At 40.2% G+C, this 20058-nt stretch overlaps 1 protein-coding gene across 1 annotated transcript; it reads left to right on the top strand.

Moving 5' to 3' along the window:
* The first annotated feature begins 1001 nt into the window (after window positions 1-1001).
* On the top strand, window positions 1002-20015 carry GPNMB (glycoprotein nmb). The gene is made up of 11 exons (XM_075083030.1): window positions 1002-1193; window positions 6498-6644; window positions 7342-7485; window positions 8806-8985; window positions 10041-10199; window positions 10668-10976; window positions 12139-12261; window positions 12963-13065; window positions 13970-14175; window positions 16631-16718; window positions 17554-20015. Exons 1-11 carry the CDS (start codon window positions 1124-1126, stop codon window positions 17705-17707), a joined length of 1683 nt encoding a protein of 560 aa, XP_074939131.1. The 5' UTR covers window positions 1002-1123; the 3' UTR covers window positions 17708-20015.
* Window positions 20016-20058: the final 43 nt, after the last annotated feature.

The raw sequence follows: 20058 nt of genomic DNA on the forward strand, positions 1-20058 counted from the left end.
AAAAATGGTTTAGTGCTGGCCAGCTTGCTGGTTTCTGGCTAGCCAGTGTCTCACTTGCCAGGGCTACACTTTAGGATCACTGAAACCACTACTGAACTCCTGTCTTGAGGCCCATACTTGCTTCTATGCCATCTCGCCTCACCAAAGCTTGCTCTTCACTGCAAATAAAAGCAAGAAACCACGAGGGTGCCAGGGCTGCAATGAAATTCAGTTGCTGCACTGCCTGCAGGAGAACACCTGGGCCGGTGAAGCATGTTGAACCTGAATTTGAACCACTAAGTGCAGTGTGCCAATCTGCCTGTATTACCCTACTCGAGCCATTGGTTACGCCTCATTATTAGGTTGGACACCAAAGTCTATTTTCCTTTATCTCTACACACTGTGAAGTATACACAATGAAGTACTTTGTGTGTAGGTCAAGGCAACTTGTGAGCTAGATATTGACTGGCCATCGCTATGTATGGTCTGTGACTGCACCTCTAAGCGTGGGCACATCATATTGTGCAACCGTGGTCAGATGGTACACGCATGTGCCCACTAAATGTTTAAATAACGTTTGCCTTAACAATCAACTCTGATTAGAAGCCAAGTCCAGGGACGTGTTAGAACTGGCCAGTGTCCTTTTAGTTTACAGTTGCTGCCCAGCATGTGGGGAGAGACACACAGTTAAGTAGTGATGGGTCCATCACATGCAGTGAGCTGTTGCAGTAACACTTGCAAATCAGGCTGGGGCAAGAGTTAATTTGGATTTCTGGAAATAAACGTTCCTAATTTAAAAACAAATTAAGTACAAAAATTGATCATAGTGCAAAACTAGTATAAAAATGCCTGCGAGGTAAATGGTGTGGCTCTAAACAGGTCTTTCAGAAATCCCAGGGAATGCTGAAAGCAAAGGGAGTGAGTCATAAGCACATGAGCTGAAAGAAGCTGAAGACAAAATCATGCATCTCTGCTTAATTCCATCACATGATGAGTCCTGGGGCCCTTCATTTAATCGGAGAGCAGAGCAGCAGAGAAACTTCATTCTCACTTCTCAGTGGGGACCAGAGGAGTTACCGTGTGCAGGCACCGGGCACCCTCTGCCTCTGTGTGCGCACTGAGCCGACGCAGTGTCTCCGGCACCATGAGCGGTGTTTGCTGCCACCTTGGATTCCTGCTCCTGGCCAAAGCAGTGCTGTGCGCTGCCGCCATACGTGAGTGCTTCCTTCACCCCGTCCTCTCTCCTTGCCTCCATGGGTTCGACGTCCCGAGCCAGTGGGGTAAAAACAGCTGCTTCTTGCAAGTGCTGCAGTTGCTGGAGCTGTGCTTGGGAACCAATAGGTGACAGCTAAGTCCACCTCAGTCACCTGAGCTGGAGGAATATGCCAAGAGCTGTTCAGTTATCTATTTCCTGTGCTCCACAGATACACAGAGGTGAACAGAGCTAAGCCATGGCTCATTTCAACAAATTTCTAGCAGTATTTCCCCAGCTCAAGCGTGGCAAAAAAGGCGGATGCAGAATGGACTTCTTCCAGTTTGCTCAGCTCAGCTGTGGCTGGGAGAGGCCAGGTCAGGGGGAGTGCTCCCCACCAAGACACCCAGACCTGTGGATCCCCAACCTCAGGGAGCCCAGTCAAGGAATTAGATCCTTAAGCCATGGTAGGCAGGAGCTGGGCTGGTCCTTTGCTTCTTTCTGGGATCCCAGCTTGATTCAAGTCTTAGGCTGACTCCCTGAGCTCAGGGCTGGGGACCCAGAAATGGGGTTTTAGGCTCAAATTGCAGAATCTACAGTGAGGAAACTGAAGACCTTAAAAGATGACATCCAGCTGAGCATCCATCTAGCCTTGTACCTGTCTCCAACGGCAAACAGTAATAGACGTGTAAGTGGGCAAGTGTATACTGGTATTTACTTAGTGTACTTTCCCATCCCTCTGATGATTTATAGCAGCAGAACAGCCTCTGTCAGATGCAAAGTCATTGTATTTAACGGTTTTTACTGGACTTTTCTTCCATCCGTTCTCACACTTACGTTTGATTGCAACCCGTGTAAATTTTTGGCACACACAACCTCCTGCCAGCAAGAAATTTCACACCTTAACTGCGCCTTACATGAAGAAATATCTTTTATGCGCTTAGAACCTAATACCTGCTGGTTTCATTTGATTCTTCTTAACTTTTATACTTTCAGAAATAGTGACAAATTGCTTCTTCCTTCATTATGTTTGTGATTCTGTGTTTATATTCTGCTCTGTCACCTCTTCGCCAGGCCCAAGACAATGTCTATTTAGCTGTTCCTCATATTGAAACAATTATATCCGTTTGTAGCATCCCCACCACCTTTCTCTGTATTTTTTTTCAGTCGTCTTATACCCTGCTTGAGCTGCAGAGAACAGAGCAGCATACAGTATTCGAGACAGGGACACACATGGAATTATGCAATGCTGTAATGACATTTTCATCTTCGTTTTCTATCTAGCCTTTTCCTAGTTTTTCAACTGCCAATGAGCACTGCATTTGAAACTGTAAAGCTGAGATCTCATTTCTGAGTGGCAATAGCTAGTTTAGAGCCCCTTGTCCTGCAAGTAAAGTTACATTTAACTATGCTGAATTTCACGTAGTTTTATTCTCGAGTCACTGAGTTTCATACAGTCCTCCCCTCTCCTGCTCTAAGACACTATCTTCAGCACATTACTGTTTACCTGTTTTCCAGATCATGAACATTTTAAGTTACTGCAACCGTTGAGAAAACTGGCCACTAATTCATAACTTTTGTATATCCTAACCAATTATTTATTCATGTGAAATCCTTCATTCTTATCCCATGGTAACTTAGTTCCTTTATGTGCCTTTAGCGAGGGACCTCATCAAATGCCGTCTGGAACTCAAGCAGACTATAACAAGCAGGTCAGCCTTGTTCCCATGCTCTCTGGCTCCCTCAGCGAAACTTGAATATATTTCTGAGGAATGCACTCATTTTACGGCATATCATATTAATCCACTGTATCTGCTAATTCTGTTCTTCACTGCTGTTTCTACCAGCTTCTCCAATTTGAGCCTCAAACTTTTTGTAATCCTCTAAATCTTCCCTGGAAGTGTTTTTAAAAACTGTCATCACATTTGCCAACTTTTGTTTCTCGGCCACTGAAGCAGTTTTAAGCAAGATGTTACATGCTATGGTTAATAGCTCGTTTATTTCACTCTTGAATAACTTCCAGACTTTTTGAGCCACCCAATCTAGACAACGTCTTCATTTGGTTGATTTCTTCTATAATTATTTTCTTTGTGCCAAACTTCATTTTGAGAGAGATTCTCCATCACTGTAAAGGAAAATTCTAGCACAGAAACCTTGTACGCCTCTCCTTTGTGAATTAAAATGTAAAGGACTTTCATCCTTTATCTTCCCTCAGTGCTTCTTTTATATCTACATCATCTTTTGGCCCCACAGACTTTCTGGCAACCTTTCCACTACTTTTGTATTTGAAAAAAAGATTAATTAGTAGTTTTTATGTTTTTGCAAGTTGTTCTTCAAATTCTTTTTTGTCCTGCTTTATTATGTTTCTACATGTAACTTGAGAGAGTTTACATTATTTTCTGTCTTCTTAGCTTGCCCATAACATCAGCCTTTTTACCTGTAATACAGTTTCATCTTCTTTAGCTGGGTCATCTTTTTATTGCTGTTCTAACACTGGCGTTCGTTCTCTCTTTCATGGCTAACACACTATCACAGGAAATGCTGAACTTCTTGTCTTTGCTACATTTTTCACCAAAATGAAAACCGGAATGAGGAAGCAGAAAGTCAATCAGAGTATAAGATCTTTTCTCGTATGATCACCTCACCAAATCTATTACAGTCATCGTTTCCTTGAAGTGCAATATTACTCTGTCTATTTTGAACTGAATTGCTCTAATTTTGGTTATGACCAACATCTGTTCTTGAGTATTTTTCATTGTTAAAGAAGAAATACATTAAAGCTTTTTGTTCCTTTAAATTCAGCAACTGAAAATCTTCAGTTCCAGTTCCATGTGTTAAAGAAACTAGTGCTGAAGTCTTTGTCATCTGAAAAAATGTCTTTGTCTTGTCCTGAAGCTTGTGAAATGTTTTATATTCAATTGAAATAAACAAAGCACATCAGGGAGGCACAGAAATGCCTAAGGAGGTTGTGATTTAGAAGCAGTGACCACAGTTTTTACTGAAGCTGGACAAGAAAATGACTTGTGAATTCAAGGACTGTTACTGAAAATTCAAAATTAAAAGTGCTCCAGCTATTTTGATGAATTGAGCATTTGGGAAAAAAAAATGATTGAAATGTTTTGATCTGACAAAATCAAAACATTTTTATTCATTATATAATTTTTAGAAAAAAATCAAAGAGAACGGGAAAAAAAATTAGGAAAAATCCCCAGGCACTTACTTTCAAATAAGATGACAAATTAATTTAATGACCTAAAATGTAATTGAGCTTGATAAGCCTTTGTGAAATACTTTTATAGATGCTAATCTTTCTTTTTTTCCTGAGAAAAGCTTCTGAAGGACAACATTACCCAACTCTTCTTCTGACCCAAACTGAAAACAATACAGCATGTGATACAGGCCATTAAGTAAATATCAGTCATGATGTTATGCTTTGCTCACATCAAAATATATTAGATCTGCAGGAAAGACTTGATTCAAGTGATTTAAGCGAGACTGTGGGGAGTTCCTGTAGGGCAAAAGACCGTGGGAGAATATGTATCTGAGTGCAAAATCTGTTCACTTCCTCAAACATTTCAGTCCTCAAGACTGGGGAGAGAGCTACCAGCATCAGTTCAGAGTGACCACTGAGATGGGGCTGGGCAAGGGACATCCTTACTGCCCAGCAGAAATCTAACTGGGCAATAAAACTTCAAGAGAAAGCAGCTCCTGTCTCTTCTTCAGTGCTTTTTCTTTGGTTATCCTTTGCAGTAAAACTATGAGTCATGTGCCCATAAAGACCATAACTGGCTACACCTGCTCTGTGCCTTCTCCAAAACTTGGAGAAATTCCAACGCAGCCAGTTATGTTACAGTGCACAGGGCCATTCTTGCAGGTCTCCACATTTTCCTTTAAGTCATCCAGCTCTTCTTTGTATTTGGCTATAAATCTCAGAAGCATTCAGCATCAACTACCTTTAAAATAAAGCCATGAAAAGCAGAAATCCTAACTCCCTTGATGTTGTGACAGAATTGCATGCCCAGCAGTTACCTGATTAACATGACAGAGTTGTTTAAAGCCCCCAGGCTTTAATGGAACTCTGCCTATGACCCTACTTACAAACATATTTTATGGCATCCTACAGTGGTTGACATGTTCCTACAGGTTACTTGGATATTTACTTTGCTTTTCATTATGTGTACTTTGTGACAGAAAGAGGGATTCTAGAAGGCCTGGGAAAAGTTTGAGACCATCATTTGTAGTGATATGAGAAGAAAGAAGTTATTAAAGTTATTTAATATCTGAACCATTTTAAAGTAATAGGCATGAAGCTAATATGTTTTTGTTGTTATATTATGAACACATTGAATTTACTATTCAGCTCTAAATTTCCTTTTCTGGAAATACCAGCTTCTGTTACAATTGGTTCCACCCCTCCCACCCAAACCACCAGCCAACTCACCAAAGAAGCTTCACTGGGTGAAAAATTAATTCCTGGCATAACTTCCACTAGAGCACAACTCAGACACAGAGTGAATTTACCCTGTTAGCCTTTTACTCACAGGTTTATTACCAGGCAAGGACAAAGCAGTCAGTAATCAAGCAACCCCTGTACAACTAGCCTGGCTGTTGCAGGGTTATGTCTATTCATACAAACAATTGCTCCGATATAGTAAAAATGTTGTAAACCTTTTTATTCTTTCTCTGGGAAGCTGGAATAGTGCAAGTAGAAAAATGTCGGTCTGTCAGTGGTGGAATTGTCTTTATGTTGGTTATAGTTGATGTGTTTATAGCTGCAATGATAAAATTCTGTAACTCCCTACTGGTGAAGAGTTTTCTAATCTGTACAAGAATATAGTCATAATAAGAAGGCTGTTCAGCACAAGGGCAATGTCTTTATTGGGTGGTAGGGAAAAAATATTTCACTATTTCACTTGGTTTGTTCAGCCTAGAGAAGAGAAGACTGAGGGGAGATGTCATCACAGTCTACAGCTTCCTCACAAGGGGAGGAGGAGGGGCAGGCGCTGGTCTCTTCTTTATGGTTACCGATGAGAGGACCCGAGAAAATGGCAGAGGGATGTGCCAGGGGAGGGTTAGGTTGGGTATTAGGAAAAGGTTCTTCACTCAGATGGTGGTGGAGCACTGGAACAGGTTCCCCAGAGAGGGAGTCACGGCACCAAGCCTGATGCTATTCTGGAAGCACTTGGACAACACCCTCACAGATATGGTCTAGATTTGAGGTTGTCCTATACAGGGAGAGGAGTTGGACTTGATGATCCTTGTGGGTCCCTTCCAACTCAGAGCATTCTATGATTCTATTACATTGCATGTTTGTTTTTCTCTCCAGGGTTTCAAGATGTGCTGAGCTATGGAAGCACTTCTGTCACATCCTACAAGAAGCTACAAGGCTGGTCTAGTGATCAAAATAAATGGAACGAAAAGCTTTATCCTTTCTGGGAAGAAGGAGATCCCCGATGGAAGGACTGCTGGAAAGGTGATTGCATATATGCATTTCAAAGACACTGAGAGAATTGGCCAGAAAATCTACTTCATGGAAGAGTGCAGGTGCAATATCCACCACTGCTGCAAGGAATAGCAAATTAGAGATGATTGGCTCTGATACCATTTCCAGTATGTTGTCTGAGGAAGCAGCACAGTGAGTTGTTACAGTAAATGCTTTCCCATGACTCAAAGTCTCAGCCATTAACACTTATTAAGAAATATTGATGACCAGGGCTCTAGGACAATCCATTATTTGAAACATGCCCTAGAGGACAGGTAGCTTCAACTGCTACGTCAGTAGGGCATTGAGGGCTTCAGTTTGATAACTTTGGTGAAGACCCGGTTTTTTATCACCTGGTCTGAGCTGAGGTCTAAAGGTTGTATCCCTGGGGAGAAACAAAAATCTGAAAGAAACCTTTGGAATATATTGATACCCATGGGTAAAAACCCCATATTCTTAGCTCTAAGAATGAAAGAAACAACAGACCAGTAAGTGATGTGAGGGGATACAATGAGTCCCTCTGTTCTAAGTTGGGGTTTTGATAAGAGTGCAAGTGACTTCGGAGCAAAAACCCCTTGGAAATAGAGGAATTAATAAAGCATTTCTAATGTAAATAGTGAATATTTGAAGGTAGCTGTTGCTCTGATGCATTGTTTACTGTAGTGAAGACCAATTTTCTTTTCTACAGATGGAAGGGTGACAGCAAATTTGGAAACTGATAGTCCGGCACTGGTAGGATCCAACGTGAGCTTTATTGTGACTCTACAGTTTCCCAAGTGCCAGAAAGAAGATAATGATGGTGCCATAATATACAAGAGAAACTGTACCCAGGGTAGGTAACAACAATCTCCCTGCACTATACACACATCTGACTATGCTGCTGGTGTGAACATGGCATGAATCTTTGAAAACATCAGAGGCGTACTCTATGAACAACAGCCATGTTGCTTTTAACCAATAATAACACTCATGTCAAACCTATGCCACACCAGTTTCTTTCCTCAAAAGATCACTTGTGGTATTTTTACTGTTCTGCACCCGCTATATATAATGACCAGGTAATTAAAGATTTGCCTTCACTATAAAATTGCCTTCCCAAAACAGTGACGCTAATTTGGCTTCCTAACAAAACTGTTACTGCTTTTCAGCTCAGTAGCAAGGTTCCACAGTCATACTGTTTTCTTCCAAATTCATGAAGATGTCAATTTATAAAACTGAGATTTTTTTTTTCATTTAGGAATTCTAGAACTCACTAACCATCATCTGCATCTTGAAAAACCGCCATGAAAGAGTAAATCTCACATTCCCACATTTTAAGAATTAAAAACAAACAAGAAAATAAATTGTTTAAAAATCAAGCAATCTTTTCATCAGAGAAGCAACTTTAAAAATATTATTTACTGTTACACAGAGAAAAAAACCCATCATAATTTCAGTGTTTGAAGCTGCTGGATCTAGAGTGAAAGAGGCTGTTGTACCCTTCTTTCTCTGAACTCATAAATGTTCAACAAAGTTTTTACTGATTCAAGTAATTTTCATTTCAAGGCGTATCAGCAGATTTTTTTGTCAGCCTGAGTTCTACTTTTTGACTGTCTAATGTTTTGTTAACTGCTGATATCCATTCTCTACTTAGTATCTGTTGTGCTGTTTGGGGAAGGAAACTGTCCTTTGATTTTTCAGAACAGAACTGAAATTCATGTCTAAGTTATTTAAGGGTGCCGTAGAAAACTTTTCTGACAAAGTATACCAAGGCACTTCCTCACAGTGCTTCCACGACTGCTGTTTCTACTTGAAATTTTAGATTTTGCTTGCCAAATGTCCAGGTAGCCCCACTAATGCCAGTGAAACAGTAGCATCCTAAGTAGTCAAAAGTAAGTTTTGGGCAAGCAATTTTAAGTTGTGTCTGGCCCCTGAGACAGTAAAATTTTTTAAGATTCTAAATAAAACAACACCAAGCCAAAACAACTTGGTGTTTACATTAAAAACCAAGAAAAGCACAATCTTAGAAAAACTGAATGTCAGTCTAAAAATACCCCACGTAACCTGTTGTTTAAGTGCAATAACTGCTGTAACCTGGGTAGTCTGCCTCCTGTTTCCTGACTTTCTGCACATTTCTCCGTTGATAAGGAGTATGTCCTATTTCTACCCTTAGATCCTCCAGCTTCCCAGGATCAGCAAGTCTATGTCTACAACTGGACTGAATGGATCGACAACTGTGGCTGGGAAAACTGCACAGGCAACCACAGCCATAACGTGTTCCCAGATGGGAGACCTTTCCCTCATTATCCTGGCTGGAGGAGAAGGAACTTTGTCTACGTGTTTCACACGTTTGGTTAGTACTGCAATACAATACATCCCTTGGTTTGGCTGATGCTGCAAACTTATATTCACTCTGCCCACTAACTCAATTATCAAGTATATTTTATTTGAAGTCCTTTAAAATGTATTCTACTCTCTTGAGCCAAGATCCTGAATTCATTCCCCACTTTCCAGCGAGGCCATCAGTGGCTCGGTCTGAAATCATGGATAACCAGGAGATTCTCTTTAAATCTGCATTCACAGTACTACCACTGAAGAAAATTAATTTTCTTTTAGTAGTACTCTAGATCCAAGAAAACAGAAGGTCTAAGCAGGTCAGACAGATTTGTTGACTGCTGTCACTTCAGATTCTTAGATTTAAGAGACCATAGCACTGTACACCTTCAGATCAGTTTAAGGGTGCAGCGCTTCTTGCCTCTGGGGATGTGAAAACTGGCACTGACTGTGTGGTACTAATCTGGCTACAGATGCTGATTTTTAGTGTTTCCAGCTCCTGAGTATGTAATGGTTGGGCTATTCCTGACATTGGCTACATACTAAATCTTAGTATCCCAAGTTAGCTTGACTAAATCAGTATTATCATCAGTATCAGCAAGAGTAATAAAAATAATGTCCCAAATCTTACATAAAGGTGGTACTAATTACCTACGCCAATCTGCTGTTACAAAGACGTATAAGCAAACGTATACAAAGGGCTCTAGTGTATGAAACAAGAAGTATTTTATCTCCTTGCTATGCTCAAAGCATACAAATGCCTAAGAAGTAACACCATCCACTACATAATCCTAATGATTTAATGTAATGTAATTGCTTTGGAAAGGTGCCTTGGCAATTTTTTTAGTGAAATTTGTGACATGTTTCTGCCACCTTCAAAAAAACAGAAATAATGGGAGTAATCACATTGTAAAAGTATTCAGTCCTCCAAAAAACACCTGCCAGATAACTGAAAGACAATTCTAAACTATTCATTTTAGTTTAGACAATGCAAGATTCACAGAGATATCGCTTCTCTTATAACAACTTGTAGCTAGGCTGAAGTGGAAAACGTAACTTCATGCTCTGTTTCAGGTCAGTACTACGAAACAACGGGACGATCTTCAACAATGTTTTCAGTCAACACAGCAAATATCACTCTTGGTGAGCACCTGATGGTGGTATCCATTTACAGGAGAGGGAGCTCATCATATGTTCCAGTTGCAAGAGCAAATGCCATTTATGTTGTAACGGGTGAGTGTGCTGGAATAAACTGTAATAAAATACTGGGGGTATTTGTTGTTTTGGTGTTAAAAGAATTCAGCACAAGCATCAGATGGCATGAAAAGGAGACATTGGCCTGAGAAAGGTTTTTAATATGAATGTAGAATCTCTGGTAAATTGCCTCAAGTAGCGTAATTTACCTTTGTATCTAGCTCAGTTGTGACACCTCTACTTTGTAATAAAAAATTATTTACAAGAGGAAATGCAATCTTCCTCAGATTCCTGTGATTCCTCATTTGCTCCCGTGCTTTTCTGGGTAACTGTTTCCTACTGACATTCACTCCTAAGAGCAGTAAATCAAATTGAAGTAGAAACCCATGTTAAAGATATTAATGCCTCGCATTATGACTGTTGCTCTTCAGGGTCTTTGGAGCTATTTGTTGTTTGCAGCCAGGTATGTATGCTTTATTTATTTACTCTTTTTTTTTCCCCTTCCAGACAAAATTCCGATATTGGTGAGTATGTTCCAAAAACATGACCGCAACATCTCAGACTCCATTTTTATCAAAGACTCACCAATCACATTTGATGTGAAGATCCATGATCCCAGCTACTATCTTAATAATTCTGCCATCTCCTACAAGTGGTCCTTCGGAGATGGAAGTGGCTTATATATAGCCAGCAGTTCCACTACATCTCACACCTATACTCTGCAAGGAAACTTCACTCTGAATTTAACTGTCCAAGCCATTATACCCGTACCTTGCAAGCCAGTAACACTCACTGCTCCACTGCCCACTTCAGCAGGTAAGAGTTTATCGAACAGCAGTGATATTAGGAGCTCTACATTCTGATATTTTAAGTTCATATCTTTAGAAGTTTTACTGTCATCAGTGGAAGAGCTGTACGCCTCTGCAAAACCTCTATAAATAGGTTTAGAGACAGAATCAATACACATAAACTCTTCTATGATTCTATGGTAGGCATCACTTACACATTTAACGTATTACACATCCAGTTCTACCACCACAGTGACAGCATACGGAGGTCTTCAGGTCGACTTGCAGTACATATAAATTTGGTTTTATATCCTCTACCATGCCAGGTCAAGTGGTTTTAGCATTGCCTACTCAGGTTTATCTTCTGATGTAAGATGTCATTTTTAAGTGAAAAAGAGGTATTTCAGAACACTTTTATAGCCAATTCCTTTCTGTTTTGCAATAACTTCCACCCAAAATTAAATGAGATTGGATAGAACTAGAAAAAACTTACTCATATTCCAAAATATGGGATTTCTACATGGCATTAACCCAGAATGGCTTTTGTACTTTAAATTTATGCACTATCATATTTCAGAATAACTTTCATTATGTTCAGCATTGGTTTATCATCTCAGAGGGTTTTAAGGGTTGCAAAAGGCCTGCAATTTCAGCCTGGGTAGTTATAATACTACTACTATTAAATTGTAAATGTGGCTATATTTTTCACATTTCAGAATTTTAATATGTGCTTTTACCAAAATGTTGAGTGAGAATGAAAAATGAAAGGAAAGATAAAATTTTCACCACTTCCTCTCTTCATTTTTCCACTAGCTGTAATGTAGAGCAATGGGAAAATACCTGCTTTTAAAGAGAGCATTTTAAACATTTTATTGGCCTTTGGATTTTGTCTGTAATTGATTTGGGAATTTTAAAGAAGTGTTTAATTACACCAAACCTTGCAGTCTTTTATTTCACAGAGAAGAGGGACCAGCACAGTGGATTTTAGAGTGAGGCTGGGCATCTGTGTTCCCTTTAAGGCTTATTACCATGATCCCATACAGATACACACATGCCTACGCAGCTGCAAACCAAAGTCACTAATGACCTAAGTAATGAATGCAGTTGAAACATATGGCCATGTTCAGAATACCTCTAAGCAGAACTTGTTCTAAAGCTGCATACCTATTCTTTCTCCCTCAAATCAACAGTAATGACTGAAGCACCTTCTAATTCTGACTCTTCTACTACTGTCGAGGCAATCAAAGATAATCCTGATGGAGGCTGCCATATTTACAGATATGGATACTACAGAACCAGTATCTCTGTCGTAGGTAAGGATGTGGGTCAACACCTAAACTGAGGAATGGGGTTAATAATGTACAACAATTTATGGTAATGTTTATTTAGGCTCCCTTTTATCAAACATGTGAGACCCACAACAAGATCCTAGCTGACATTTCTAAAGATTAACGTACAGACAGCTAACTGGCTGACTTTGGTTTCCTTACACACTCTGCCATGAGCTAGCGGCAGAGGCTTTGGCCCTTTGGTTTCAGACAGGTGAGGCTAGGCCTTGGTCTGGATGCCTGCTGGTGGCTGCCCCCATGCTACACGTGGTGTTTCCAGGCACTTGGGCTGGAAAAAATGGCTGGCGGGGATGTGCACCATATCGTGACTTTCTAGATCATCAGCTTCTGAACCTGCCACACCTGAAGCATACTGGCCTGGGGTGGGTCACATAAGGCTGAATTGACCTTGGCATACAGAGAAGTAATGGGTAGTGGGACAGGGAAGTGATTTAGTAAAATAAGTAAATAATAATAATGGGAAAATAAAGCAGAGCAGAAAGGAGCAGCCTCACAGGGAAAGCACTGGAAAATTTCTCAGCTTTCAAACTTTCAAGAGGAGTGCTAAGGCAGGGAGGAGGTTATGGAAAACAAGACCTGAACTGAGCATCAGCTAAACACCTGAGGTTCAGTACAGACTTCAGACCTTGTCGTGTCCTACTGTTGATATATGTTTCCTCTCCCAGAGGGAATCCTTGAGGTAAATATTATTCAGATGACAAGCATCCAGATGACAGAAAGTCAAGCTGAAAACTCACTAGTTGACTTTGTTGTTACCTGCCAAGGGAGGTAAGTGTGTGAATGAAACTGTCAGTCTTCCTTCTTTAAAAATAATTGGGTGCTGGAATACTGTCTCCACTTAGATGCAGCTGCATGAACAAAAGTTGGTCACTGCAGTGTTTCTGTTTCTTGACTGGAACTAAAGATAACACAAGTCTTATTTGTAAACTATGGCAACAGAGGTTACTGTCAGCCTCTTAGGATTCACAGCAAATGTCAAGCCTCAGTAAAAATAAGAACTAGATAGTGGGGAGAAACAATTCTATATTTTCTTGGCCAAGACAATATTTCAGCACTTACTGTAAAATGGGAAGCAGTTTACTGAAATTGGAAGGGAACCCTTTATTTTTGGCCATGATTTTTTGACGCTTAGAGTAAATGGGTGTGTTCAAGCAATTTCTTGGATAGGAAAACATTGCACTAATATTCCCAGCTCCTAGAAGGGGATTAGAGTTGAGAGGACTAAAAAGTACAAGAATCATCTTGGTAATGCAACTGGAAAACAATTAACCTCTCTTAAGTTAGCGTTTACTTTTTTGGCATGTGATTCTACATGTAAGAATCTGCATTCCTTTCTTAATGATATGTAGTAAAGGTAACGGACTTCATAAGCTAATTTGAGGCAGATAATTCTGTGATCACCATAAAATGTTAAATGACATGTAAAGAAGCAGATAACTTTATAGGTTGTATATACGCATTTTATATAAAATCCACATGTATGTATATATAAAATATATAAGTATGCATTAAAAATACATATAATATATTAATAAAACACTCTTAAGTCACTATAGTGCCACTGATTTCAGTAAACAGGCACCAGCATAAAACTGGGGCATCAGTGCAATGTGTCTATGAACTGGGCTAACAGGACTCCACAGATGCAACATGTTCTGTCTTCCCATCCCAGTCTCCCCACAGATGTCTGCACAGTAGTTTCTGACCCCACGTGCCAGGTGTCCAAGAGTGTGGTATGCAACCCCATCGTCATCACTGATGAATGCTTACTCACCATCCGGAGAGCTTTTGAGGAACCTGGAACATACTGTATAAACATCACCTTGGGGGATGACACAAGTCAAGCCCTTGCCAGTGCACTGATTTCCGTAAATGGAGGTGAGTCCGCACAGAGCTGATGCGGGTTGTCTGCGAATAGCTGCTGCCTGTGGACATTTCCCTGCAGGGGGAAAGAGCACAGGAATTTATATGGGATTTTTATTATGCCTGGAGGCCTCAGCTGAGACTGCGCCAGCTTGTACGAGAGTCCACATAAAGAGACAATTCTTTCCCTACAAGGATTTTAGATGTTAGAACTTGGTTTGATTTATGATTACAATCCAAGGAGTACAGTAATTATACAAACCCTTCAGTATCACAGAATATGAACAGTTCTTGAGCCATAATGTGTTTTTCCACAGAACAATTCTGTTGTGCAGAAAAGCAGGTGGGGGACATGCCAAACAGCCTACTCCACACATGGAGAAATAGGAGAAAAGGAGAGGAATTCAGCTCACTTGATACAGAATCAAAGTCTGCAGCTGAGCTGGCTTCTCAGGGCCCTCTTTGTAGCCCATTGACCTTGCCCAGGTTTCTATTTCAACATGATGATAAGACAAATCAGGTTCTAGTAAGATCTGTGTAACATTCATGGATTACAGAGTCCACCCAGAGTAACTGTTTCAGAACAGGACATTTACCTTCGGCTGGATGAGTATCACTGTGTCTTGCTCATGGTTATCCATGCAGCCTTTAACAAAACCAGGTATTAAGCTCAGCCTCAGTCAGAATCCTAAATGATCATGCTGTCTTTCTACTCCCACTCCATTGCCCTCCTGACTTCCCACTACAATGTCCTAGTAATTCCTCTGAATTCTTTAATTACTATCAACCAAGAAACTGACCCTTTGCAGTTATTTGCCACAGTATTTTTGGCTGATTTTATTTATTTATTTATTAATCTATGTATAAATTTAGCTGTATCAAAATCAGTTCATGATGACTAAGCCACAATGCCTGACCTGTAAGTGCATTCTGGCTCCTAAAGATGACAATAAGCATGCAGTAGGACTTTTCAAAACTGTATTCACAAAGGCTAACTTTAGGCCAACAAGACTGGCCTTCCCAGGTTTCCTCCAGAGGGCAAAGCTAAGTTGTACTTTGGGGCCTTCACTATAATGAAAGCAGAATTAGGATCCAAGAGAGCTTGCTGATTTGAGTCACCTTCTGGAAGAGCCCATCTAACATTTGCAAACATTTCTCCTGTGCCACAATTTTCCATTCATTTCAAGAGGAGGCAAGTATTTATGAATTTCTGAAAATCCCATAATTTGATGTCTGAGTATTTGGTGCCTAAACATCTGGCCCTTGAAATTTGGCAGGACTGTCCCTGGGTTATGTAGGCATTGCACAAAACATCTGCTCTTAACTTGCTTAAACTGCTGCTGAATGGGCTGAAGTCCTATGATTTACAACGGCCCATCAGTATGCGTTGCTTTGCAAACTAGTCCAAGGACCTACCTTAGTCATAAAATAAGGTAAATCCCTACAGTCTCAGCAAAAATATTGTGTAAACTAGGAACGAGGTCAAGCCCTCACAAACAATTGTACCAATAAACTGAGAAATATGAGGCACATGTACCAAGTAAATGGTAAACCCTAATTTGGTATCTCGGTTTTCCTAGACAGCAATTATTAATTAATAAAAAGAAAGGTAAGTCAACATGCACCTCTAGGTTACTTCACTGTATAAACACCGTTGTTCATAAGAGGCCCAAGAATGTGTCTCAGTGTCAGTAAACTCAATAAAGGTACAACTTGTGGACTGGGAAATTAAGATATTTAACACAATTTTTTTAAAAAATACTTGTAATGATTTGGCTTCTTCCATCAGATACAATGGAATTAGGAGTAGATGTGAGTGAAATGGTTGATGGCAAACCAGAAGGCAGAGTTCAGTGACAGGCAGAGCGCAAAGCTAATTTCCCAGAATCATCGTGTTAAAAAAAGCAGAGTCCTCACTCAGCTCTTGGATAAGGCAAACAAGCCTAAGCCCATCAAGCTCTCAGCCGCACTCTGCCATCTTAGCATATGGGACTGCAAGAAACAATAACATTTAAGAAACTCCTTTTTTATCCCCTTTTCCCCAGCCATCATCCCTAAGAGAAAGATGAAGCTGATTCTAACATTAAAGCTTATAAAAGCCTGCATCTCTTACACTCTCAGCGTAAACATTTCCCTAGCATAGCAATTGGCAAAGAGCAAATTAGCCTCACCTTGTGGGGTGCCAGCGAGACCCTCTGTTCTCTTCCATGCTGGAAGGGCAGTCATGTGACTCAGGAGAAAACTGGCAAAGCCCAGCTCATGCTCTGGTGGAATCAAGAATTAAGCTGATGAGGATGTGAAAGCACCACCTCCTGCCAAAGTCACTGACCTCCAGTGCTTGGTGTATGAGAAGTATTACGTGCACTTCAATCTCTACAGCAATCAAGTAAAAATGACATTTTCTTCAGAAAAATCTATCTCACTGTAAAAACAAGGCTAATTTTTAATCAAACTACTTTCTGAACTCTAGGATCTTCATCAGGAACAACAGAAGGTGTCTTTATCTTCCTTGGTTTGTTGGCAGTGTTTGCCGCCATTGGAGCTTTTGTCCTTTACAAGTAAGTTGCTAGTTTCCAGGATTAAAAACAGTTCAAGGGACTCTCAAAAATATTAGTTTAAATTAACAAAACCAACAACTTACATTTGCATTAGCTACATTTTTGTTTCTTTTTTACTGTTGTTCACAAATATTCTGGCAAATATTCAAGAAAATGAGATTACTGGCTTAAACCACAAAACCATTGGAAAATATGCAAATGTTAAAGACTTCCATAGAAAATTACATTCTGTGCTCATAAGCACAAACAGTGACACTAGAAGGCCTGGGAACTGCATGTAAGCAGTAAGCAAACTCAAACTGCATGATACGATTTATATATGCAGTAAAACCTAACAAACAGAAATGTAATTTAGATCTAAAACTCTTATAAGAAGTGGTTGCAAATGACTGACAGATCAAGAATTAATAATCAAAACTCTTCATAAAATAATTGATAAATAAATAATTTGGGAAAAAGGTGCTGGGCATCCAGGAAAGCAGTTAACAGAAGCACATGTTACTGCATTATTAGGTTGGATGTTTCTCATGAAACTGTTAAGACTGCACCAAGGCCCCTGAGTCAGGAGTATGTTCACCCTGCACAGTCAGTGGTGAGAAAGAAACAACTCCACAGAGCAACAGTACTCCACTAAGCAAAGGAGCCTTCTCATTGACCAGGCCTTAGCCACCACTACCAACCTAGGGCTGTTACCCATTAGATGGGATTGAAGAGGGAAGGAGGAGACAGAATATGTTATGAACACATGATTACTTCTCTTATGCACTGGTTGCATGCTAAATGTGGACTTCCATTTAAGTGTCTTTCAGCAACTAACTGGGCACATTCCTTGCAGGAGATACAAGCAATACAAGCCTATTGAGAGAAGCGCAGGACAAGCAGAGAACCAGGAGGGACTAACTGCTTACTTCAGCCATTTCAAAGCAATTTTCTTCCCTAGTAGTACTGAGAGAAATCCTCTGCTGAAAAGCAAACCAGGCATTGTTTAAACCTTTAGTCTAACACTGACTGTTAGATTATGTACGGGATTCATATCTGAACTGTACTTTGATGGGGTTTTCTTGTTATAAAAAAACAGGGGGTAAGGTGAAAGCATGTATAGGTGGGATGATAACTTTTGGGGGCTTGGTGCAATTAGAAATGTTAAAATAGTCCTTCATAGAAAACAATGAAGTAGTTTTGAGCACTTGCTCTTCTTGCTTGTGATCTACGATACATGCTTCTGAAAAACTAACACCCCCCCTTCCCTTATCTGGGTTTTCTTACTTCTAGGTTAACTACCTGCAAAACTAATCAGATCCATAATCTGGAGGGGAAAAAAAAGTTAATTAAAAAAAAACTGAACAACTTGTAAATACTTAGTCTTAAACAGACAGTCCAGTATAGCTGCTTACTGTCTTAGCTGGATTTGTGCCTTTGCTAGAAAGACAGACACGGAGGGCAGGCACATGTTATGCCTGTGCAATGAAACATGCCGTGGGCTATTCCCAGGCATTGGCACTGAACCACTGACACTGTTACACTGTTCAGGAGGTCCCAGCACAGCCTTGCCCCAGGCTGGCTAGCTCCCCACCAAGCAAACCCCAGATTCTGGGAACTGCCAGAGGCGCTGTTCCCTGCTGGGAGTTTGGCAGCAGCCACCCTGTTTTTCAGGGTTCAATAGCATGGATGCAGCTCATTACATGCCAGTTGGCCTCATGGCCAGAAAACGGGGCTGGACACATTTAGTTTCCTACTGGACATGGCTACCAGCGCATGAGTCTCACTATAAACTAGACCACAGACACCCAAGCAACAAGATTGATGAGGCCCATCTGCTTGGCTTTTCCTGTCGAAACTCTGAATCCCATGCAGAATCCTCAGATGCAATTGCTGATGCTGTCTTTGTCTCCTTTGTTTCCGCTGGTCTTGAGACATTGGATTGGCACCACCACTCCCCAGAGGGCAGAGAAGTGCTCTGCGGACAAGGGTCAACAGAACGAGGGTTGTACCAGGAAGGGGTAGCGTTCGACTCCCTTTTTCCCTTCTCTTTCCATTCCTCTCTCACTCTTGCAGTAAAGACATTAATTTCTGCTTGCTCTTCCATCCCTCTGTCTTTGACCGCTTAATCAAATAAACAAAACCCCTGATCTAAATATGCTCCAGTTTCTGCTTTTGCATGATGCAGCTTAGAAAGTGCAAACTTCTGCAAGAACTGACAAAAATTGCTTTAAATGGTACCTTTTCCATAAGAGCCTTTCTGTTAATATTGAAGTTTATAATCAAAATGAAATTAACTTTCAACTGGGGGCTGGGCAAATGACTTCATGCAATCCATTTCCAACCACTGAATTCTTTTAAGATCTGTATTTCAATATATTTAGCTTATTTACTGTGCCTTGGAACATCTCTGATACATATTGTTCTCAGTTCCCAATGCGATATATAGGCACAAACATATTTTCCTGGTATCTTAGCAGACCTGTCAAATGCTCATCATTCACAATCTGAATGCAGTCTTCAATACCATTTCCCCACTGTGCATGGACATCTCCAAATGACTTGAGGATATAAAAAAAATGCAGATTGTGACATACCTGTGAGATTAATTCTTTAGTTATAAAATTCAACAGCCTCTTTTCTTTTTTTGTTTCCAGGTTGTCCAACTGTTTTAACTCTTTTGTGGCCATTTCAGTTATACTATTAAAAGCACCATATTTGCCATTGTTCCGTCTTCCTTATACGTAACATCCTATTATCTAACCATAACTGGGCATCTAAAACTATCCTCTGACTTAAACAGAAAAGACATTTCCTGCAAAAATTACCATCTGAACATTATGTCCTCTGTTCTTAGTCAGACTGCTGACAGGAAGAGCTGTAACTTGTATTTGTTGCTCTGGCTTGAGGCAGGACAGGAGTTTGTTTAGTCAAAAGCTGAAGATGACCTGTAATGCAGCATGAAAAAATAAGGCCTGTCACAGCTATAATGCTTAGGATCAGTGGTGATGCAGTTTACTGCTGACCTAGGTTATATGCAGAAAGCATCTTGTTTCAGCAAAACACTGCACGTTTTACTCAGCTCAGAGATATCTTAGGCCTTTGCATAGAAACCAACTTTCGGGTGTATTTGAAGAACTTTTTTTGTCCTTTAACTAAGTATAGAGAATAGCTTACACTATCTTCCTTTAAGTATCATGTCAGAATATTAAATTTTTATAATTTGATTTTGCCTTTTCAGCTGTAACTTCCATTTCAAACATCTTTACTTTTATACAGTGGAATCTAACTGCTGCATTGACAAATAAACCATCTAATGATTTTAAAGAGTACATTTCCTTTGTCCCAGAAAAAGACACGG

The sequence above is a fragment of the Phalacrocorax aristotelis genome, chromosome 2, assembly GCF_949628215.1.
Source record: "Phalacrocorax aristotelis chromosome 2, bGulAri2.1, whole genome shotgun sequence".
Classification (NCBI taxonomy): domain Eukaryota; kingdom Metazoa; phylum Chordata; class Aves; order Suliformes; family Phalacrocoracidae; genus Phalacrocorax; species Phalacrocorax aristotelis.